This window comes from Esox lucius, chromosome 24, assembly GCF_011004845.1.
Source record: "Esox lucius isolate fEsoLuc1 chromosome 24, fEsoLuc1.pri, whole genome shotgun sequence".
NCBI lineage: Eukaryota > Metazoa > Chordata > Actinopteri > Esociformes > Esocidae > Esox > Esox lucius.
In genome coordinates, this window is record NC_047592.1 from 8145377 (window position 1) to 8171732 (window position 26356).

At 44.2% G+C, this 26356-nt stretch overlaps 1 protein-coding gene across 23 annotated transcripts in view; it reads left to right on the plus strand.

Annotated features, from left to right (window-relative positions):
• LOC105022134 (mucin-2) overlaps nt 1–16442 on the plus strand; it is a 40008-nt gene extending 23566 nt beyond the window's left edge. For 11 of the 23 annotated variants that reach the window (XM_034290468.1, XM_034290484.1, XM_034290483.1 and 8 more), the window contains 7 exons: nt 31–163; nt 1416–11069; nt 12276–12521; nt 13024–13227; nt 13896–14099; nt 15404–15622; nt 15906–16442. In XM_034290468.1, the coding sequence (XP_034146359.1) occupies nt 31–163; nt 1416–11069; nt 12276–12521; nt 13024–13227; nt 13896–14099; nt 15404–15622; nt 15906–16150 (10905 nt within the window). In that variant the 3' untranslated portion in view covers nt 16151–16442. The remainder of the gene's footprint in view (nt 1–30; nt 164–1415; nt 11070–12275; nt 12522–13023; nt 13228–13895; nt 14100–15403; nt 15623–15905) is intronic. The other 12 variants (XM_034290471.1, XM_034290474.1, XM_034290475.1 and 9 more) reach the window with 12 other exon arrangements.
• Nucleotides 16443–26356: the final 9914 nt, after the last annotated feature.

The following is a 26356-nucleotide window of genomic DNA, read 5'->3' on the forward strand; positions in this document are numbered from 1 at the left end:
TAATGCTCTTATTCTCCCCACCCACTTCAGGTGAGTTACCTGAAGAATAATGGCTTTGGGGGGGCTATGGTCTGGTCTCTGGACATGGATGACTTTTCTGGACAGTCTTGTGGACAGGGCAACTATCCCCTGATTGGCCAACTGCAAGTGCTTCTCAACAATGGTAAAATTATTTTTCTACAATTTCTTACTTAAACGTCTTTCCTAAATATTGAACATATGAATAAGTCCATCACATCATTAGAGCGGAGTCATATGCTTAATAGACATTATAAAATGTTTAGGTGTCTGCCAAGTAATTGGACAAAACATCTATCAATATGGAGACCAGGTATTTCCTACATAAAAATATGACAAGATTACACGTCATTATCGTTGTTAGGAGAATGTTACAAAAAACTTTAATCTGAGAACTTTTCCAAACAAAGTCATTCACATGGTGTGGAATGCTGAGTGCACAATTGGCTGTGATTTGGTTGTCAGTAAAGACATTGGTGCAGTGTTTGTAAAGCCCGCTGCTACGATTGGATTATAGTAAGTGGCGCTCTCCTTTTGGTTTCCCATAGAAGTAGTCACCCACTCAGGTAAGGTCTCCCACATTCGCTTTTCCAACTCTAATTCAGTGTTTTTCAACTCTGCTACTGGAGGCATCCGCATGTTTTAGAGTTCTCCCTGCTCTGTCATACCTGATCTGAAAAGATTAGCTCATTATCAAGTCCTCGATGAGCAACATCAGGTATGTTTGGGCAGAGAAGTCTAAAACATGCAGGATGGGGTGCCTCTGAGAGCATGGTTGAAATACTCTGGTCTAATTGCTGTCTATTTGTTTCTTCAATCAGATAAATATTTTCATCCAATAAGATAGTAATCCAATAATTATAATAGTAAATGTTTCTTGTTTGTAATGTTGTTGTAACACTTCGTCGTGGTGTAGTGTTGAAGGAACCAGGCGCAGGCAGATATCGCATCCGTTGGTTTTATTAAACAACAAACAAACCAAACACGAACGTAAAACAATAACTAATCTACTGAATGAAAATAAAGTGCACCACAACGCAAATTAACAACTAACATACAAACAACACTCACCAGCATACAGACAGCAACAGCAACAGCAACAATGATCCACAATGTGGGGAGCAGAGGGGAAACATATACACATACAAATGATGACAATTGGGACCTGGTGTGGAAGATGGGAAACATGTGACAGTCCGGGATGTGTTCGTGAGATATGGGAACTTCAGAAATATATGGCACGGTGGCGCTGCTGCTCACCGCACCATGACAGTTGTTTTGTCAGCTAATGCTTGAGTTCTATTATTAGTAATTCCAAGTGGAAACATTATTTGTATATCCAATGTATTTTCTGTAGAAACGATCCATTTTCTTTGTATCCCGCCTAACACCAACAGGCACCTCACAAACCGAAGCACCACCCACAACTAAAATACCTAACCAGGCAACTACCAAAGTAACAACTAAGACTCTGACCGAGGCAACTACCAAAGCAACCACCAAGACTCCAACTGCAGGGACCACAAAGGCAACAACCAAGACTCCAAGCGAGGCAACCACCATGGCGACCACCAAGACATCAACTGCGGCAACCACCAAGCCAACAACCAAGACTCCAACCGAGGGATCCACCAAGGCAACAACCAAGACTCCAACTGCAGTGACCACAAAGGCAACGACCAAGTCTCCAACCGAGGCATCCACCAAGGCAACAACCAGGACTCTGACCGAGGCAACAACTAAAGCAACCACCAATACTCCATCTGCGGTGACCACCAAGGCAACAACCAAGACTCTGACCGAGGCAACTACCAAAGCAACCACCAAGACTCCAAATACAGTGACCACAAAGGCAACAACCAAGACTCCAGCTGAGGAAACAACCAAGGCAACCACCAAGCCTCCAACTGAGGCAACCACCAAGGTAACAACCAAGACTCCAACTGAGGCTACCAACAAGACAACAACCAAGACTCAAACCGAGGCAACCACCAAGGCAACAACCAAGACTCTGACCGAGGCATCCACCAAGGCAACAACTAAGACTATGACCGAGGCAACTACCAAAGCAACCACCAATACTCCAAATACAGTCACCACAAAGGCAACAACCAAGACTCCAGCTGAGGCAACAACCAAGGCGACCACTAAGTCCCCAACTGAGGCAACCACCAAGGAAACAACCAAGACTCCAACTGAGGCAACTAACAAGGCAACGACCAAGTCCCCAACCGAGGCATCCACCAGGGCAACAACCAGGACTCCAACCGAGGCAACTACCAAAGCAACCACCAAGACTCCAACTGCAGGGACCACCAAGGCAACAACCAAGACTCCAACTGCAGTGACCACAAAGGCAACGACCAAGTCTCCAACCGAGGCATCCACCAAGGCAACAACCAGGACTCTGACCGAGGCAACAACTAAAGCAACCACCAATACTCCATCTGCGGTGACCACCAAGGCAACAACCAAGACTCTGACCGAGGCAACTACCAAAGCAACCACCAAGACTCCAAATACAGTGACCACAAAGGCAACAACCAAGACTCCAGCTGAGGAAACAACCAAGGCAACCACCAAGCCTCCAACTGAGGCAACCACCAAGGTAACAACCAAGACTCCAACTGAGGCTACCAACAAGACAACAACCAAGACTCAAACCGAGGCAACCACCAAGGCAACAACCAAGACTCTGACCGAGGCATCCACCAAGGCAACAACTAAGACTATGACCGAGGCAACTACCAAAGCAACCACCAAGACTCCAAATACAGTCACCACAAAGGCAACAACCAAGACTCCAGCTGAGGCAACAACCAAGGCGACCACTAAGTCCCCAACTGAGGCAACCACCAAGGAAACAACCAAGACTCCAACTGAGGCAACTAACAAGGCAACGACCAAGTCCCCAACCGAGGCATCCACCAGGGCAACAACCAGGACTCCAACCGAGGCAACTACCAAAGCAACCACCAAGACTCCAACTGCAGGGACCACAAAGGCAACAACCAAGACTCCAAGCGAGGCAACCACCAAGGCGACCACCAAGACATCAACTGCGGCAACCACCAAGCCAACACCCAAGACTCCAACCGAGGGATCCACCAAGGCAACGACCAAGTCTCCAATCGAGGCAACATCCAAAGCAACAACCAAGACTCCAACCGAGACAACAACTAAGGCGACCACCAAGACATCAACTGCGACAACCACCAAGGCAACAACCAAGACTCCAACCGAGGCATCCACCAAGGCAACAACTAAGACTCTGACCGAGGCAACTACCAAAGCAACCACCAAGTCTCCAACTGAGGCAACCACCAAGGTAACAACCAAGACTCCAACTGAGGCTACCACCAAGACAACAACCAAGACTCAAACCGAAGCAACCACCAAGGCAACAACAAAGACTCTGACGGAGGCATCCACCAAGGCAACAACTAAGACTCTGACCGAGGCAACTACCAAAGCAACCACCAAGACTCCAAATACAGTGACCACAAAGGCAACAACCAAGACTCCAGCTGAGGCAACAACCAAGGTGACCACCAAGTCTCCAACTGAGGCAACCACCAAGGAAACAACCAAGACTCCAACTGAGGCAACTAACAAGGTAACGACCAAGGCAACAACCAGGACTCCAACCGAGGCAACTACCAAAGCAACCACCAAGACTCCAAATACAGTGACCACAAAGGCAACAACCAAGACTCCAGCTGAGGCAACAACCAAGGTGACCACCAAGTCTCCAACTGAGGCAACCACCAAGGAAACAACCAAGACTCCAACTGAGGCAACTAACAAGGTAACGACCAAGGCAACAACCAGGACTCCAACCGAGGCAACTACCAAAGCAACCACCAAGACTCCAACTGCAGGGACCACAAAGGCAACAACCAAGACTCCAAGCGAGGCAACCACCAAGGCGACCACCAAGACATCAACTGCGGCAACCACCAAGCCAACAACCAAGACTCCAACCGAGGGATCCACCAAGGCGACGACCAAGTCTCCAATCGAGGCAACATCCAAAGCAACAACTAAGACTCCAACCGAGACAACAACTAAGGCGACCACCAAGACTTCAACTGCGACAACCACCAAGGCAACAACCAAGACTCCAACCGAGGCATCCACCAAGGCAACAACTAAGACTCTGACCGAGGCAACTACCAAAGCAACCACCAAGTCTCCAACTGAGGCAACCACCAAGGTAACAACCAAGACTCCAACTGAGGCTACCACCAAGACAACAACCAAGACTCAAACCGAAGCAACCACCAAGGCAACAACCAAGACTCTGACGGAGGCATCCACCAAGGCAACAACTAAGACTCTGACCGAGGCAACTACCAAAGCAACCACCAAGACTCCAAATACAGTGACCACAAAGGCAACAACCAAGACTCCAGCTGAGGCAACAACCAAGGCGACCACCAAGTCTCCAACTGAGGCAACCACCAAGGAAACAACCAAGACTCCAACTGAGGCAACTAACAAGGCAACGACCAAGGCAACAACCAGGACTCCAACCGAGGCAACTACCAAAGCAACCACCAAGACTCCAACTGCAGGGACCACAAAGGCAACCACCAAGACTCCAAGCGAGGCAACCAACAAGGCGACCACCAAGACATCAACTGCGGCAACCACCAAGCCAACAACCAAGACTCCAACCGAGGGATCCACCAAGGCAACAACCAAGTCTCCAATCGAGGCAACATCCAAAGCAACAACCAAGACTCCAACCGAGACAACAACTAAGGCAACCACCAAGACTTCAACTGCGACAACCACCAAGGCAACAACCAAGACTCAAACCGAGGCATCCACCAAGGCAACAACTAAGACTCTGACCGAGGCAACTACCAAAGCAACCACCAAGACTCCAACTGCAGTGACCACAAAGGCATCAACCAAAACTCCAGCCGAGGCAACAACTAAGGCGACCACCAAGACTCCAACTGCGGCAACCACCAAGGCAACAACCAAGACTCAAACCGAGGCATCCACCAAGGCAACAACTAAGACTCTGACCGAGGCAACTACCAAAGCAACCACCAAGACTCCAACTGCAGTGACCACAAAGGCATCAACCAAAACTCCAGCTGAGGCAACAACTAAGGCGACCACCAAGACTCCAACTGCGGCAACCACCAAGCCAACAACCAAGACTCCAACCGAGGGATCCACCAAGGCAACAACCAAGTCTCCAATCGAGGCAACATCCAAAGCATCAACCAAGACTCCAACTGAGACAACAACTAAGGCGACCACCAAGACTTCAACTGCGACAACCACCAAGGCAACCACCAAGACTCCAACAACCAAAGCGACCACCAAGACTCCAACCGAGGCAACCACCAAGGTAACAACCAAGACTCCAACCAAGGCAACTACCAAGACAACAACCAAAACTCTGACCGAGACAACAACCAAGGCGACCACCAAGACTTCAACTGCGACAACCACCAAAGCAACAACCAAGACTCCAACCGAGGCATCCACCAAGGCAACAACTAAGACTCTGACCGAGGCAACTACCAAAGCAACCACCAAGACTCCAACTGCAGTGACCACAAAGGCATCAACCAAAACTCCAGCTGAGGCAACAACTAAGGCGACCACCAAGACTCCAACTGCGGCAACCACCAAGCCAACAACCAAGACTCCAACCGAGGGATCCACCAAGGCAACAACCAAGTCTCCAATCGAGGCAACATCCAAAGCATCAACCAAGACTCCAACTGAGACAAGAACTAAGGCGACCACCAAGACTTCAACTGCGACAACCACCAAGGCAACCACCAAGACTCCAACAACCAAAGCGACCACCAAGACTCCAACCGAGGCAACCACCAAGGTAACAACCAAGACTCCAACCAAGGCAACTACCAAGACAACAACCAAAACTCTGACCGAGACAACAACCAAGGCGACCACCAAGACTTCAACTGCGACAACCACCAAAGCAACAACCAAGACTCCAACCGAGGCATCCACCAAGGCAACAACTAAGACTTTGACCGAGGCAATTACCAAAGCAACCACCAAGACTCCAACTGCGGTGACCACAAAGGCATCAACCAAAACTCCAGCTGAGGCAACAACTAAGGCGACCACCAAGACTCCAACCAAGGCAACCACCAAAGTAACAACCAAGACGCCCACTGAGGCATCTACCAAGGCAACGACCAAGTCTCCAATCGAGGCAACATCCAAGGCAAACACCAAGACTCCAACCGAGGCAACCACCAAGGCAACAACCAAGACCCAGACCGAGGCAAATACCAAGGCAACAACCAAGACACTGACCGAGGCAACCACCAAGGCAACAACCAAGACTCCAACCGGGGCCACTACCAAGGCAACCACCAAGACTCCAACTACAGTGACCACAAAGGTAACAACCAAGACTCCAGCTGAGCCAACAACCAAGGCAACAACCAAGACTCCAACCAAGGCAACTACCAAGACTCAAACTGAGGCAACTACCAAGGCAACAACCAAGTCTCCAACTGAGGCATCCACCAATGCAACAACCAGGACTCTGACCGAGGCAAATACCAAAGCAACCACCAAGACTCCAACTGCGGTGACCACCAAGGCAACCACCAAGACTCCAACAACCAAAGCGACCACCAAGACTCCAACCGAGGCAACCACCAAGGTAACAACCAAGACTCCAACCAAGGCAACTACCAAGACAACAACCAAAACTCTGACCGAGACAACAACCAAGGCGACCACCAAGACTTCAACTGCGACAACCACCAAAGCAACAACCAAGACTCCAACCGAGGCATCCACCAAGGCAACAACTAAGACTTTGACCGAGGCAATTACCAAAGCAACCACCAAGACTCCAACTGCAGTGACCACAAAGGCATCAACCAAAACTCCAGCTGAGGCAACAACTAAGGCGACCACCAAGACTCCAACCAAGGCAACCACCAAAGTAACAACCAAGACGCCCACTGAGGCATCTACCAAGGCAACCACCAAGTCTCCAATCGAGGCAACATCCAAGGCAAACACCAAGACTCCAACCGAGGCAACCACCAAGGCAACAACCAAGACCCAGACCGAGGCAAATACCAAGGCAACAACCAAGACACTGACCGAGGCAACCACCAAGGCAACAACCAAGACTCCAACCGAGACAACAACCAAGGCAACCACCAAGACTTCAACTGCGACAACCACCAAGCCAACAACCAAGACTCCAACCAAGGCAACTACTAAGGCAACAACCAAAACTCTGACCGAGGCCACTACCAAAGCAACCACCAAGACTCCAACCGAGTCTACCACCAAGGCAACCACCAAGACTCCAACCAAGGCTACCACCAAGGCATCAACCAAGACTCCAACCGAGGCCACTACCAAGACAACAACCAAGACTCCAACCGAGGCAACTACCAAAGCAACCACCAAGACTCCAACTACAGTGACCACAAAGGTAACAACCAAGACTCCAGCCGAAGCAACTACCAAGGCCACGACCAAGTCTCCAACCGAGGCATCCACCAAGGCAACAACCAGGACTCTGACTGCTGCGACAACCAAGGCAACAACCAAGACTCCAGCCGAGGCAACAACCAAGGCGACCACCAAGACTTCAACTGCGACAACCACCAAGCCAACAACCAAGACTCCAACCGAGCCATCAACCAAGACTCCAACCAAAGCAACCACCAAGACTCCAACCGAGCCAACAACCAAGACTCCAACCAAGGCAACTACCAAGGCAACAACCAAAACTCTGACCAAGCCCACTACCAAAGCAACCACCAAGTATCCAACCGAGGCATCCACCAAGGCAACAACCAGGTTTCTGACTGAGGCAACTACCAAAGCAACCACCAAGACTCCAACTGCGGTGACCACCAAGGCAACGACCAAGACTCCAACCGAGGCAACAACCAAGGCGACCACCAAGACTTCAACTGCGACAACCACCAAGCCAACACCCAAGACTCCAACCAAGGCAACAACCAAGGCAACAACCAAAACTCTGACCGAGGCCACTACCAAAGCAACCACCAAGACTCCAACTGCGACAACCACCAAGCCAACAACCAAGACTTCAACCAAGGCAACAACCAAGGCAACAACCAAAACTCTGACCGAGGCCACTACCAAAGCAACCACCAAGACTCCAACTGCGGTGACCACCAAGGCAACAACCAAGACTCCAACCGAGGCAACAACCAATGCGACCACCAAGACTTCAACTGCGACAACCACCAAGCCAACACCCAAGACTCCAACCAAGGCAACAACCAAGGCAACAACCAAAACTCTGACCGAGGCCACTACCAAAGCAACCACCAAGACTCCAACTGCGACAACCACCAAGCCAACAACCAAGACTTCAACCAAGGCAACGACCAAGGCAACAACCAAAACTCTGACCGAGGCCACTACCAAAGCAACCACCAAGACTCCAACTGCGGTGACCACCAAGGCAACAACCAAGACCCCAACCGAGGCAACAACCAAGGTGACCACCAAGACTTCAACTACGACAACCACCAAGCCAACACCCAAGACTCCAACCAAGGCAACAACCAAAACTCTGACCGAGGCCACTACCAAAGCAACCACCAAGACTCCAACCGAGACAACAACCAAGGCGACCACCAAGACTTCAACTGCGACAACCACCAAGCCAACCACCAAGACTCCAACCAAGGCAACGACCAAGGCAACAACCAAAACTCTGACCGAGGCCACTACCAAAGCAACCACCAAGACTCCAACCGAGTCTACCACCAAGGCAACAACCAAGAATCCAACTGAGGCTACCACCAAGACAACAACCAAGACTCCAACCAAGGCAACTACCAAGGCAACAACCAAAACTCTGACCGAGCCCACTACCAAAGCAACCACCATGACTCCAACTGAGTCTACCACCAAGGCAACAACCAAGACTCCAACCGAGGCAACCACCAAGTCAACAACTAAGACTCTGACCGAGGCAACCACCAAAGCAACCACCAAGACTCCAACTACAGTGACCACAAAGGCAACAACCAAGACTCCAGCTGAGGCAACAACCAAGGCGACCACCAAGACTCCAACCGAGGCAACCACCAAGGTAACAACCAAGACTCCAACTGAGGCAACCACCAAGGCCACGACCAAGTCTCCAACCGAGGCATCCACCAAGGCAACAACCAGGACTCTGACCGAGGCAACTACCAAAGCAACCACCAAGACTCCAACTGCGGTGACTACCAAGGCAACAACCAAGACTCCAACCGAGGCAACAACTAAGGCGACCACCAAGACTTCAACTGCGACAACCGCCAAGCCAACACCCAAGACTCCAACCAAGGCAACAACCAAGGCAACTACCAAAACTCTGACCGAGGCCACTACCAAAGCAACTACCAAGACCCCAACCGAGAAAACAACTAAGGTGACCACCAAGACTTCAACTGTGACAACAACCAAGCCAACACCCAAGACACCAACCAAGGCAACAACCAAGGCAACAACCAGGACCCAGACCGAGGCAACTACCAAAGCAACCACCAAGACTCCAACCGCGGTGACCACCAAGGCAACCACCAAGACTCCAACAACCAAAGCGACCACCAAGACTCCAACCCAGGCAACCACCAAGGTAACAACCAAGACTCCAACTGAGGCAACCACCAAGGCCACGACCAAGTCTCCAACCGAGGCATCCACCAAGGCAACAACGAGGACTCTGACTGAGGCAACTACCAAAGCAACCACCAAGACTCCAACTGCGGTGACTACCAAGGCAACAACCAAGACTCCAACCGAGGCAACAACTAAGGCGACCACTAAGACTTCAACTGCGACAACCGCCAAGCCAACACCCAAGACTCCAACCAAGGCAACAACCAAGGCAACTACCAAAACTCTGACCGAGGCCACTACCAAAGCAACTACCAAGACCCCAACCGAGAAAACAACTAAGGCGACCACCAAGACTTCAACTGTGACAACAACCAAGCCAACACCCAAGACACCAACCAAGGCAACAACCAAGGCAACAACCAGGACCCAGACCGAGGCAACTACCAAAGCAACCACCAAGACTCCAACCGCGGTGACCACCAAGGCAACCACCAAGACTCCAACAACCAAAGCGACCACCAAGACTCCAACCGAGGCAACCACCAAGGTAACAACCAAGACTCCAACCAAGGCAACTACCAAGGCAACAACCAAAAGTCTGACTGAGGCCACTACCAAAGCAACCACCAAGACTCCAACCGAGTCTACCACCAAGACAACAACCAAGACTCTGACCAAGGCAACCACCAAAGCAACCACCAAGACTCCAACTACAGTGACCACAAAGGCAACAACCAAGGCAACCACCAAGTCTCCAACTGAGGCAACCACCAAGGTAACAACCAAGACTCCAACTGAGGCTACCACCAAGACAACAACCAAGACTCTGACCGAGGCATCCACCAAGGCAACAACCAGGACTCTGACTGAGGCATCTACCAAAGCAACCACCAAGACTCCAACTGCGGTGACCACCAAGGCAACAACCAAGACTCAAACCAAGGCAACCACCAAGGCAACAACCAAGACTCCAACCGAGGCAACAACCAAGGCAACAACCAAAACTCTGACCAAGGCCACTACCAAAGCAACCACCAAGACTCCAACCGAGACAACAACTAAGGCGACCACCAAGACTTCAACTGCGACAACCACCAAGCCAACAACCAAGACTCCAACCAAGGCAACGACCAAGGCAACAACCAAAACTCTGACCGAGGCCACTACCAAAGCAACCACCAAGACTCCAACCGAGTCTACCACCAAGGCAACAACCAAGACTCCAGCTGAGGCAACATCCAAGGCGACCACCAAGACTCCAACTGATAGTGGTTTCTGTGCAGACAAGGGTGATGGGCTTTATGTCAAAGCAGATGCTCCTGGATATTTTTATAATTGTGGTTATGGCATAACCTGGATCCAGAGCTGCCCTTCAGGCCTAATGTATGACGACAGCTGCAAGTGCTGCAACTGGCCCAAAGACTTAGGTAAATCATTTACATTTTGTCCCATCGCAGCTAATTGCACACTCTTTGCATATTCTTCACATTTTGCTGAGGGTTTTGGCCTTTAAATGTAATCTTAAACTTTTAAAAGTTGCAAAATATACAAATTACACACAATTGTTTATAATTGGTGTAAACACTTTTGACAAAAAATTTTTGAGCAGCACTAGATAGAAGTTTTTATTAAAATAAAACAATACAGCTTTTTACAATTACTTAACAGTCAGAAAGTGGTTCTGCACCAATTCCCAAAATATAATGAATAATAATATGAAAATATAATTTCCTGTTCCAAAAAAAAGCACTAACTCATAGTTTGACGTTATTCTTACCCTTTGCTAACATTAGCTAAGTTTTCCTGGTTGCTAACTATAAATAGCCAGTCTTCAGTTTCTGTAGTCTATGTTGTCAATGTTAATGTTAACTTTATTTATATAGCATATTTGAAACAACCATGGTTGACCAAAGTGCTGAACAGGATAACATCCTCACTTGTCCTCCCGTATCTACTACTGTATGTGCTGTAGTAGACAAGGGAGGAATTGGCAGACTGTCATCTAGCTGCCATTTTAATAACTTAGTTAGCGAACTTCGCTCCCTATGGCATACTTATGCTATATATACCATCCAGGTAAAATGTGCATTCACATAATAATCAGAGGAAGGTGATTGGCTGGAATGGGATTGCTAGAACAGAATTGGCTGGAAAGTGGCGGCAGTCTCCCAAAATGATGCATTGACATTCCACTGGCACTGAACTGTCTAAATTACTAAACCACTCTTAGAGGGACTCATTAGCTTACACAACATGTTTTTAGACGGCACAAAACCATTGTTTTATTATTGAAACAATCCTACCTTAAGCAGCTTTAGGGAAAGATGTATACATTCATTGATTGTTTTTTACTGCTCAAGCTTAGTACATTTTGAAATGAGTTAATAGACAGCAATGATCCAATCTAGATTGATCCAGATATTTAATGGAGATAACTCTGGTGAGACAGGACTACTTATTCATTTACAAAAACATTTACACACTTGTATAATGTATAATTGGTAGAATTTTCCCACAAACAAAATCAAACTACACCTAAGATAACACGGTACAAGTGGTGTAGACTAGTGACTTTGTACTAACATCTCAACGCATCAAATTATGACCTATTATTAAAAATTTCTTCCACTCAGAACCAACTCTTGTACCTACACATCCCCCAGTGCCAGAGGCACCACACACAACCAAGGCCACTGCCACCACTACACATGTGGCCGGGTGTACTTTCTGTGAAGACAAAGCTGATGGGCTGTACCTCAAAGCAGACGCCCCTGGATCTTTCTATAATTGTGGTAAAGGCTTCACCTGGATCCAGAACTGCCCCGCTGGCTTAATGTACTACGACAGCTGCAAATGCTGCAACTGGCCAGATGATTTTGGTAAATCCTATTTCAATTAACTCTTAGCTGTCCAACAATGGTAAATTAACTAGTAGATGGCTAAACACATTATTTCTTCATTTTGCTGTTTATGACAAAAGTGCTCAAGCTTTGATACAAGCTTACGCTATGATCTCAACTCAACGCTAGTTTACATTTGATTGAAAAATCTATACTTCTGTCTGTCCATCAAAGGCTACCAAAAAAATGTAATGTGCTTAAGTGATGTTGACTAATATTATGGATAAAAGGCATGTGCAAAAATAGTATAATCTTAATTTTAAAGATATTCATAACTGCACGGCTGACAGATGTGTCTCCACCAAGTATTAAGACAAGCAGTCAACACGTCTTCACTTCTTTAATTGTATTGATATTTGCCAAGTTTTCTGAATTTGAAAGCAACTTGTGTAAGTAGTGTGTAAACTGTATAAAGAAACATGTCTTACATGTCTATTCAGCCAAAGGGATTTTCTGAATTGACACATTTCTTTTCATCCAGCAATACCCCAGGTGCCACATAAACGGCCCAATTCCAAGGAGACCAGTCATTTCTGTGAAGGCAGGGCGGACGGGCTCTACAACAAAGCAGACGCCCCTGGATCTTTCCATCATTGTGTTAAAGGCTTCACTTGGATCCAGAACTGCCCCTCTGGCCTGGTATTCGACGACAGCTGCAAGTGCTGTATTTGGCCCAAGGGCTCAGGTAAGTCTCATTTAAATGACTTCCTACCTGTCCTGTACCATTACAAGCAAACTACTCCCACTCAGTCATTTATTAATTTCATGACTCAGTCCTTGCTATTGATAAGAATACCAAGACCATGATGCTGTCACCACCATGGAAATACAGAGGATATGCACCACTCTATATTACTGACCTGTATGACAAAGTGAAAAGAATGAAGGCTGTGTCGAAAGATCCACTGGAAAATTATGTTTGAAACAAAGCTGTTCAGTTGATAACGCGAAAGAACACTGCAAATTCAGAAAATTTTTGGCTGAGTTAAAAAGTACAGACTTGGGTGAAATCCAAAACAATCCGCAACAAGGACAGAAACCTGTGTCTTCAAATGTTTCGTTGGCAATGACAACAATGTTTAATTTAAAGACACAACAAAATGGCTTTCAATAGGGGTTTGGTGTTCCTGTACGGTCCAGTCTCACCAGTAAACATGCATGTCTGTGAAATCAATGACTAACTATGAGGTATTAAGCCATGCGCAGTCAACACAATTGTTTAATATTTAATTTCAAGGCAATGCCTGAAGACTGGGGAAGGGGCACACAAACATTCACTAACCACACGTCAATGTAGCATCAAGATTTTCTGCATGAAGCTCTTCTGCATGAACACATCTTGTTCTCCCTCAGAACGACCTCCCCTGCCACCTAGCCGTCCCGACACCAAGACCACCAGTTGTTTCTGTGAGGACAAGGATGATGGGCTGTACGACAAAGCAGACGCTCCTGGATCCTTCTATAACTGTGGTCACAGGTTCACCTTGATCCAGAACTGCCCCGCTGGCCTGGTATTTGATGACAGATGCAAGTGCTGCGACTGGCCCGAGGACTCAGGTAAATCCCATTTAAATTACCTATCTTTAATTGTCCAAGTACTGTGCAGCGGCCAGTCTACCCATCACTTGCACAGTAATTTCATTTTGCAGCCATTTTCTTTCTTAAAATTAAATCTGGTGAGGGAATACAATTGTACTTATTATTAGACTTCTATGTCGTCAACATGATCAATACTTTCACTAAAAACCTGTTGAATGCAATCTCACACGTCTTCCTCCCCCTGGTGGATAGTCCGTGCACTGCAGGCAATTGCGGGCTTTTTGAATGACCGATCAAAAATGTCTGCTTTCATATTGCGACACACTTGTTTTTGATAGGGAACTCTATGCTAATTTTGAAAAAGTTACAGTAAGAATAACATTTATATTGTTAGTAATATTTCTATATTTACTGTATTGAAGGAACTTATAATTACTTCATATTTCGTACCTTATTTAATATGTAAAATTGTGTTGATAATGTGTGTATCAAATTTGATACAGCAGGTATATAAGGAAGTAAATCCCTCAGTTGTCATTGCATTGGATTTCATGATGTAATCTGCTTCATGCCTACCATAATACCAAATATACGATTTTCACAAAAATAAGTCCTTGGCTATCATAATCTGTATGTTATATTGACAAATTCAGAGAAGAAATTCAGAGTAAGCAATGAAATTCATAGTATGCAATGTATTTTTAGATGGCCAAATAAGTACAGTGTTCAAAATGTCCTCAGCATGACTATGGGTGGCAATACAAGTGACAGGGGGCAGATGAGAATGATGAGAAATGGACTCCTAATGCAATGCTTACTGAGGAAAGCTCAGATGGTAGTGATGAGGAAGTATTTTGAGATGAATGTGTCGACCCGACTAGTGCAGAAGTAGAGATGGGACAGAACACTATCCTCTCTAGAACCAGACACCACCCCCCCCCACACACAGTTAAAAAAGGTGAAAAATTGTTCCAGTTGTAAAAATAAAGTTCCAACCCAACTGAAATGGTCCAAATGCAATAACCAATGTCTATTTGGTTTTCTTATATTGTAGTGATCAATAATTTGCCATACATCTCTGATGAATCAAATATGATACAAAAAAATTAACATATATGTAAATTATATTTAAATAATTGTTTTGATATTTTCCAATAAACACTAAAATGTTCAGGCTACTATTTGATTTGTCAGGCTTTACAGGGTTAAAGAATATTTTACAGAAATACACTATTTCACTAGCAACTGCCTAAACACACGTCTAACCTCTCATTGCACTAAACCCGTTTTCTGATTAGACTTTTTTTTTTCCTTTCACCCAGAACTATCTCCCTGGCCACGTAAACGCCCCGATACCGGCACCATTACCCGTGTGGCCGGCAGACATTTCTGTGAAGGCAGGGCTGACGGGATGTACGACAAAGCAGACGCCCCTGGATCTTTCTATCACTGTGGGAACGGCTTCACCTGGATCCACAGCTGCCCCGCCGGCCTGGTATTCGACAATAGCTGCAAGTGCTGCGACTGGCCCGAGGGCTCAGGTGAGTCACAATGAAATGTTCTTTATTTATTCAAGTGGCTAGTGAAAGTCTGCGCATCCATTGGCCAGCCTTCCTATTGGGCCTTTCTATATTTTATATTTGAATGCGTTGAAAATCATGAATCTAATGTATTTGATTCCCTCAACTGGATTTGAATGCAAAGTGTGACGACCATGCAAGGAGCATGTAGACTTTCGCTAGCCACTGTACATACAATCATGTCTAACACGCAAATGGAGCCGAGGGCTTTTCTGAACCGACGTATCACTTCTTTACACCCCAGCACTACCCCCCCTACCACCTACCAAGGCCAAGATCCGCGGGACCAGCAGTTATTTCTGCGCGGGCAGGTCTTATGGGCTGTACATCAAAGCCGATTCCCCTGGGTCTTACTACCACTGTGCCAACGGCTTCACTTGGATCCAGAGCTGCCCCTCCGGCATGGTGTTTGACAACAGCTGCAAGTGCTGTGAATGGCCAGAAGACTGCCTGAAGTCATGCCTGCTAAGAACCAATGTATATCACTGATGGGCGGTTCGCCGAATTGTAACGCATGGAAATATATCTGGTGAACACTTTCTTTGTTGATTATACAGAAGTTAATTTTATTGGGCCTGTCGTGGTGACAACCCACTGTTGAACAAATCCATGTATTTCCATTAAATATTTTCCTTTGTCTCTCATACTATCGGACTATTGGGGGGCACTGACATCTGATCATGTGAAATGCTTCTTAATACCTGTACTGTCTACTCATCTGTGTGGCCTGTATAATGTAATAATGGATTTTAAAATGTGAATTAAATCTATTTGCCTGTGATGGACAGCAGTCGGACCAGTAATTGAAGCTCATTGCCTAAATAATGTTGATTTGCATATTTCAAATCAATCTTCTAGTTCTCCAGTAGGCTTTATCACGTGATCTATATGTCATAAATATTATAATAAATACTATTATATGACAGGAAGTAATAATTGGCCAGTTGGCTGCACTCACTGACAAACTAAAAGATGTGATATATTATGACCTACTGTAAAAAAAAAAAAAAAAAACATAATTACAAACTTCAGTGTTTATTTTTGTGCAACATGGACTTCAAGGTTTCATTTGTGTGACTTTACCAAAGGATTTGACTTATATGTATTCCTTCAGATGCGAGCCTGTGCGCTTTACATGACGTTTCAGGGTTAGGCCCGGCAGTTGCGCATGGACTGGGTTCAGTAATAAAAGGCTTTAAATTACCAAAATATAATTCAGACTGACAAAATAATAAAAATGACATTCTTCTTCTTTTAGACAATAATAGAAATAATAATAATAACGACATTCTTCTTCTAAATAACAATAAACGTCATTGATAAATATCATAAAATAATAAGACGAATATTACAAATTGTCATGCAGTTATTAATGTGAATGAATGGTACTCCACATCACATCATCATCTTTTATTCCGCTATTTAAACTGCCAAATGAAACAATTTTATTTATTTCTACCTCCCTGGTGATTGTCTCAATCTCCACGTCAGAGAAGTTTCTCTTTTTTGCCGTCTTCCTTGTGTCCATGGCGTAAAATGAGGGCGTGGGGGAAGCGGAGACTTGAATATATAGGGGCGTGTTATTCTAATGACGATCGTTTTCAGCCGCGGCATTTATCAAGGGAAGGTATTGCGTACACCTGGATTTTAAAGGTACGCACAGTTTCATAAATCAGGCGATGATAGGAGTGTAAGCAAAATCTTACGCCAACATATACACCCGTTTCTACGCAATAATGATAAATGTGGGCCATTGGCCCTCATTTTTGCTTACACTCCTCTCACCGCCTGATTTATGAAGCCTTTAAAATCCAGGTGCACGCAATACCTGCCCTTGATAAATGCCACGGCTAAAAACGATCGTCATTAGAATAACACGCCCCTATATATTCAAGTCTCCGCTTCCCCCACGCCCTCGTTTTACGCCATGGACACACGGAAGACGGGAAAAAAGAGAAACTTCTCTGACGTGGAGAGTGAGACGAACACCAGGGAGGTAGAAAGAAATACAATGGTTTCATTTGTCAGTTTAAAAAGCGGAATAAAAGATGATGTGATGTGGAGCAGAGGTGGGGGACTCGAGTCACATGACTTGACTCGAGTCTGACTCGAGTCACAATTTTCAGGACTTGTGACTTGCTTGATTAAAGTATCAAAATGACTTGACTTGACTTTGACTTGAGAACAAGTTACTTGAGACTTGACTTGACTTGAAGTGGAAGACTCGACAATGACTTGAACTTATAATAAACAAACAGCAATAAAATTATTTTATGTGTTGTGACATCAGCACCACTAATCAGCGTATGTGTCTTTAACGCTGCACAATTCAAACCGCGCCAAACATGGCAGACAGTAACGTTAGTCGAGCTCCACAAATAGTATCGTTTGGATACAAGGACTTTGAACTGGACCGTGTGAATAAAAAAAGATTTGCTAGATGCTAAATATGCAAAAACGTCAAATTTCATTCGTCATTCTAAGAACCACAAGGAAAGGTAAGAAAGTAATCTCTTTATATTCAGTTTCACTAAGATCTATAACGATTAAGTTACTAATGTAATGAATTAATATTTTGTTTGTCATAATTTGGCCTTGGTTGCATATTATGTTTTTTTTTTCTTGTTAGAAATGTGACCATTATCATTACTGAATACGTCTGGTAAATTGATGTAAGGGAATTTGACTATAACAGTGGCATAGCCTGAATTTTAATGTTGATGGGCATCTTAAAATGAGCGGGCATGTATATTATTACACGTAGGCTATAATGTCTGTATTAAATGTGCGCATTTTCAAGTGTTTGTGGACTGCGCGTGGAAACTAAAAAGCATTGTGCTTACACCATAACAGTTAACTTTACTGCATGAAAGGCTAACACGAGGCGCCGATGTGATTACTAGCACCTAAACATTTCGAAGAGTTTTATTTTTTTACTCATACAGACAAGAATAATTACAGCGTAATTACATATTAGACAGTTTTTCAGTCACAATAATTAGTTTATAAGGTTGTTATTATTAGCCCTTATTACATGGATTGGCTGAATTCCAGTCCAGAATGCGTGTTATTTATTGATAACAGACCGTTGCCATGAAAAACAGCGCGTTGCTATGGACGCAGCAGGATTCTAACCAGAGACCGAACAGTATTTGATTTTGAAATCGAGCTTCGCACCGAGCGCACGTCAGAAACAGAGGACAGCGTGTGTGTGTGTTCATCTCTTTAGTACTGTGACTTGACTTGACTTGAAACTTATAAGGACTCGACTTGACTTGCTTAGGGTGAACCCTTGACTTGACTTGCTTGATTTATCTGAACTGTGACTTGAGACTTGACTCAAGACTTGATGGTTAAGACTTGAGACTTGCTTGGACTTGACCATGTGTGACTTGTCCCCATCTCTGATGTGGAGTACCATTCATTCACATTAATAATTGCATGACAATTTGTAATATTCGTCTTATTATTTTATGATATTTATTATTAATGACGTTTATTGTTATTTAGAAGAAGAATGTCGTTATTATTTATATTATTATTATTTAAAAGAAGAAGAATGTCATTTTTATTATTTTGTCAGTCTGAATTATATTTTGGTAATTAAAAGCCTTTTATTACTGAACCCAGTCCGTGCGCAACTGCCGGGCCTAACCCTGAAACGTCATGGGTTTTATCAATATGGACGTTGGCGTACGGCACTCTCAAATCCTACGCCAGCTCAGGAGGTGGTGTACGCACGTTTTGAGTTAGTGCGGAAATGCGCAGAAAAGAAAACCCTAACGCACTGACAAACTAAAAGATATGATATATTATGACCCACTGTAAAAAAAAACAACAACATAATTACAAACTTCAGTGTTTATTTTTGTGCAACATGGACTTCAAGGTTTCATTTGTGTGACTTTACCAAAGCATTTGACTTATATGTATTCCTTCAGATGCGAGCCTGTGCGCTTTACATGACGTTTCAGGGTTAGGCCCGGCAGTTGCGCACGGACTGGGTTCAGGATTAAAAGGCTTTAAATTACAAAATATAATTCAGACTGACAAAATAATAAAAATGACATCATCAGACCAGGCAACATTCTTCCAGTCTTCAACTGTCCAAATTTGGTGCGCTCGTGCAAATTGTAGCCTCTTTTTCCTATTTGTAGTGGAGATGAGTGGTACCCGGTGGGGTCTTCTGCTGTTGTAGCCCATCCGCCTCAAGGTTGTGCGTGTTGTGGCTTCACAAATGCTTTTCTGCATACCTCGGTTGTAACGAGTGGTTATTTCAGTCAAAGTTGCTCTTCTATCAGCTTGAATCAGTCGGCCCATTCTCCTCTGATCTCTGGCATCAACAAGGCATTTTTTCCCACAGGACTGCCGCATACTGGATGTTTTTCCCTTTTCACACCATTCTTTGTATACCCTAGAAATGGTTGTGCGTGAAAATCCCAGTAACTGAGCAGATTGTAAAATACTCAGACCGGCCTGTCTGGCACCAACAACCATGCCACGCTCAAAATTGCTTAAATCACCTTTCTTTCCCATTCTGACATTCAGTTTGGAGTACAGGAGATTGTCTTGACCAGGACCACACCCCTAAATGCATTGAAGCAACTGCCATGTGATTGGTTGATTAGATAATTGCATTAATGAGAAATTGAACCGGTTTTCCTAATAATCCTTTAGGTGAGTGTATGATATATACTCATAGATACTGGAAGAGTATAAATCATAATTGCCTCATGAGCATGGTTCAACCTAAGCCAATATCTTTTCTCAAAAGTTTATTTAATTCTAAGCTTGTTTTACCTAATTAACATTGGGTTTTAGAGCTGGGCCATATTGACCGAAAAATACAGATAGTGATAAACTGCATGAATCGATGCAATAGTAATGAATGGATCAGGTTAACGAGAATATCCAAGTTACATCAACCCACATCATTAATATACTATGCACAGCTTATGGACTAGGGTTTGGCAAAAAGCAGCGTTCTAATTTACCCCCAAATCATGTGTTTATTCAGACTTCCTTGTATGACCTTGAAGAGGAGAGTCTAATTCAAATACTGTATCCTCCCAAGCCCTCATCCAAGCCCACATGCATCTAGGTGTGAGCCATTGATTAAAATTAATAAACATAGCAAAATCTTACTTAAGGCCTACAGTAATTATATCCCAAGTAAAAACAAACAGCTTCTAATACCTGTTAGCAAACATCTTGTCCTATCTGTGCCTCCAGTCCTATACACAGAACATGTACATTCGGTAGTTCTCTAATAACATGCTGTTCTTCCTGCTCCACCAAATGTAAAGGTTTTTTGAAGAATCAGTCAGTAGTCAGTTTAAAATTGTGACCATCGAACTATTCCTAGCATGTAGTTAATTCATCCAAACACTCCTCTCTTGATTGTATTTACTGTGTCTCTCTGACAGTTCCCTAACTATAGCATCCTGGTTGCCTGGGACTGCCTAGCTGAACTCGTGCTGAACCCAGGAGTTTCAGTAAAAGAGGAAATGTAGCCAACAGAATGTTAATACTACCTTGGACACTCACGTTAAGTGCAAAAGCTGTGGCAGTGGAAGACAGGAGACAGGGTCAAGGGATCACGAGACAAAGTTATCCTACCGTTAATACAAGTGTTTGAACAACCACAAAGCCATGCTTTGACACTGTATTCAAGTTAGCCATGCTTAATGAACAGACACCCATGCCATTTTCAGGTACAAGCGTAACTTTGATGTTGTATTGATATTCCCATATGTTCCCCTGGGCCTAAACAAACAGGCCTGACAGCCTAAAGGTTAATTGACAGTAGTGTTTAAGACACCTGACCATAAAGAATGACCCGTCTCAGAACACGCCCAACTGGGTATCCTTCTTTCGCTGGGAAAAAAACTGGGCAGGTTTATGGAGGTTTAATGTATAGATGATAGGCCCATCCACAAAGCCAGGTGTGGTTTGGGGGGGTTTATTGTTTATGTTTCAAATGCACTGAATTACACAGCCTCATCCGGTATAATGAAATTCTTGGGACATGGCACTCAACATCTACGTAGTAAGAATTAAGATACATATATAAAGCAAAAATATAGCAAAGAAATACTAATAAAGCGATAATATACATTACACTGTGAACTAGCAACAATTTAAAAAGAGCACTGTAAGCTAGCAGCAACGTGGGAAGTCGTATTGAAAGTCATAGATATGGCAAATATGGCAATAATATACATACTGTAAACTAGCAGCAATTTTGGAAAGATTAGGATGGGGAATATGAACAATATGGGTAGAGGCCCTGAACATTATAGTTACATATGAGTGGAATATGCTTATGAATGATACATGCAAAGGAATATTTTAATGTACATTGAATGTGCATAGAAAGTAATCAGAGTGTTGGAAGTGATCACGTGATCAATCAATCAAATTTTCAAACAAATGTATTTATAAAGCCCTTTTCAAATCCAGAGTCTATTTGATTTTAGACTAGGTCAGAAGTATGACCAGGGGACAGCAACGGGCCCCCCAAACCAGGTAATCCGCAGGTGTGTGTCAATATGATCATGGATAGGTGTTGCTGGTTGAGAAGCCTTATGGCCTGAGGGGGAAAAAACTCTTTGTGAGTCCGGAGGTGCGTGTCCTGTTGCTCCAGTAGCTTCTACCAGACGGCAGCGGTGTGACCAGACTGTAGCTGTGCTTTCCTCTGGCATTGTTATGGTAGACGCTTTGCACGGAGGTCGAGATGGCGGACGATGACATGCTCCGCACACTTTACCACCCTCAGGAAGGACTTGCGGTCTGCAGCCGAGCTGCTGCTGTACCAGCATGTAATGCAGCCTGAGAGGATGCTCTCAATGGTGCACATGTATTCAGCGCCAGAAAAAATTAAGAGACAACCACACCTTTTTCTTTTCTTTCCAAAAAAAGTCGAAAAAGGTAGGTTTTGAGTGAGGAACAGAGGGGTTAAAATTAATGAGGTGCAGTGGTCTCTTAACTTTTCCGGACCTGTATGTCCCATCAACATAGCCAAGGACGTCTGGGTATGGCATATCCCAAAAAACTGTATGGAGTATGGCTTGAAATTGGCCTGTTTGTATCTTTTCGGTGTTGTTGCTGTGCTCAATAAAACATAATTAGCGCATGCCCTACGGTGTACTATCGCATTTGAGACTCAATATCAATCAAATATATCAATGTATCAATGTATTTATAAAGTCCTTTTTACATCAGCAGTTGTCACAAAGTGCTTTTACAAAACACCTGGCCTTAAACCCCAAGGAGCAAACAACAGTAGTGTTGAATTTCAGTGGCTTGGGGGTCAGTACAGTGGAAGCTGAAATCGTCAGGTATCGTCTTGATCTGCAACACAACCAGGAAGACTTTGGACAGGGACAGCAATGGGTCTTTCAAGCCTGGTACTCCTCAGGTGTGGCCCAAGACCTCATGTCCTCCTAAGTTTAAAACTGCAGGGGACAGGGAATATTTTGAAAATGCTTTCCTTAGATCTACAAGGATTTATAGTGGAGAAGGAGAACTAACCCTACTCCCCCAGCACAATAATATAGCAGCATAAGACCTTGGGGCTGAGACGGGGGTCCAGTGACACTGTGGCCCTATCCGGGGGGAGGCCCCGGACACGGCCCAACAGGCAGGAAATCAATCCACCCACATTGCCAAGCATCAACCAAAGGGATCCCCACCAACCGCAACCACCCTAAATGAGGGCAGAGTATTGCCAGCAGAGTATTGCCCAATTGCACAAGTGCGCAACAGAGAGACTACAAGTAGACCCTACAGTACTCTACCTCAGATGCCTGTTAAAGGTTGTTCATAATTCCAGGCCTTATTATCAGCCCCAGGGGATACAAAAAAATAGCATGTGCTAAAGTTAAAATGCAAATTCTTTAAAATGCAAATGACAGCCTAACCTCTTGAATCCCACCTCTTGAGTGCAGCAGAAAGCCTCAGACATTACCCCTCCACAGAAAGCTGCAACCTTTTTGCTTTACTTTACAATCCATATCAATCAATCGAATGTATTTCATAAAGCCCTATTCACATCAGCAGTTGTCACAAAGTGCTTTTACATATACCCAGACTGAAATCCCAAAGAGTTAGTGACAGGAGTTAACGCACACATCAAACGTTAATTGATCATCATATGATTTTTTTTTTTACCTTGAGGCCCACTGTCATGACTCACAAGCCACACATCAGTTGCTTGGGGATAAGAGGTAGATAGAAGTTCTTGGAAACAGGAAAGCTCAACACTAAGTCTCTATAAGACTGTGATGAGCTCACATACATCAGTTGCTTCTCTCTGATTAAGTGGACATACTGATCCACTGGCTAAACAGTTTTTGTACTTCAATGTTATAAAAAACAGTGCCTAATAATAATGTTGAGACTGCATTCAGCAATCTAGTAAGAGGGCAATATTTTCCACACTAAAGGATTTTTCCCATTCACAGAAAGGGTTGCATTATGTTAAGCTGGTCAACATACACAATGCTTAAAACCCACTAAATCCTTATCAGGTTCACTGAGCAGAAATGCAGTAGCTAATTACAGGGGAGGGTAGACATGCTCATGACACATGTCAACAGCAAATGTCAACAGCAAAACAACAGGAACTCTTAGCCTATTTTAGCCTACATTTGCATTCATGGCGCAAATACATTTCTTTACTATTTTTACACTGTTGTAGGTCATGTGCAACACCATATGACAGGTCAGAAGACTTTACTGAAATAGCACGGCAACTACAAAAAATAGAACAGCCCACTCCTTTAATCAATGGACAATTCTTCCATGCTATGGGAATTTTGTCAACTTAGCTTCCTTCTGCTGCCAATTCATATTTATTGCAACACTTTTGGGCTTAAATTAAAAAAGGTGTTTTGCTATTGTTGTCTTATTTTCTTCTATCTTCCATCTTGCTTGATGTATACATAAACATCCAGAGGGCTATTCCTTTGTTATTTCTTCATCAATTAAGCAGGTGAAAGGTCTGGAGTTGATTCCAGGTTTTGCATTCGTATTTGGAAGCTGTTGCTATGAACCCACAACATGCGGTCAAAGGAGCTCTTAATGTAAGTGAAACAGGCCATCCTTAGGCTGCAAAAAAAAATCCAACAGAAAGATAGCAGGATCATTTGGAGTGGCCAAATCAAAAGTTTGGTACAACCTGAGAAAAAAAAAGAACGCACTGGTGAGCTCTGCCACACAAAAAGACCTGGACGTCCACGGAAGACACCAGTGGTGGATGATTGTAGGATCCTTTCCATGGTAAAGAAAACCCCCTTCACAACATCCAGGGAAGAATACTCTCCAGGAGGTAGGCCTATCATTATCCAAGTCTAGCATGAAGTAAAGGCTTCACAAGTGCAAATACAGAACCTTCACCACAAGGTGCAAACCATTCATAAGCCTCACAAATATAAAGGCCAGATTAGACAGTTCTGGAACAGCATTCTTTGGACAGATGAAACTTAGATCAACCTGTACCAAAACGATGGGAAGTAAAAAGTATGGAGAAGGTTTGGAACAGCTCATGATCCAAAGCATACCACATCATCTGTAAAACACGATGGAGGCAGTGGGATGGCATGGCCATGCATGGCTTCCAATGGCACGAGGTCACTAGTGTTTGTTGATGATGGCGACAGAAGACAGAAGCAGTTGGATGAATTCGGAAGCGCTTCACTTTACAGATGGACAATGACCCAAAACATATTATGAAAGCAACCCAGGAGTTTTTTCATGGCAGTCCGTGTCTCTAACTACTATGCTGTGTAACAATGGGTAGACAGTCAGTAACTCACTCACTCACCCACCCACTCACTCACTCACTCACTAAGAGACATTCACTCTTCTTTTTTAAATATTAGATTGTTAACTATATGGCCTTATAAATTTCAATGATGGCTTTTATTCTGGTAATTAAAATCTGAGTGCTGCCAGCATAATATCTTGCTGCTAAAATAACGCTAATGAAGCCTTGATTGGCCATTACTAGAGTAAAATTTAGTAGTTACTGAAGGTTGTAGCCAGCAAAGTCCGGTTCGCCAAAAAAACTGAAAAACAGAAACGGCTTCTGACAATGAACCTGAACAGTGTTTTTGTAGGCTTTGTATGTATGTCCTAGCTTCAGTACCTCGTTTGAGGTGCAGTTTTCTCAGCAGCTGAACATCAGTAACCTGGCACTCCCCGCCTGTTTCTTTCTCCAATGAAGCTGTCCCATACGAAAAAAACAAACATTTTAAATATATTATTTCAAACACATTTGGGATACATTTGAAAATACAAATTTTTTGCCAATTAATGTATTTAAAGAAATGTAATTAATACATTTATTATAAATGTACAAATATATTACCAAATGCATATGAAAACATTTTGGCAATGCATTTGAAAATATATTCAATGCTGGCCTTCATTGTGATAAAGGAAATCTGAGTGCCGCCAGCATAATATTCTGCTGCTAAAATAATAAATAATAAAACTAATTGAAACTAATTCCAATAACATGTAACCTCCTTCATCCACTGGGCAGAAGGATCAGCAGGTCAGTTAACATGTGTTCTGTTTTGGCAAAAACCAAATGTGGGTATCCCCGAAGCTTCAGAAAAGAACCCAGTGCAGGTCAGATCTAGAGCTTGTGTGACCAGTTTCAAAGCTCAGTGGAAGAGCTGAGCCGGC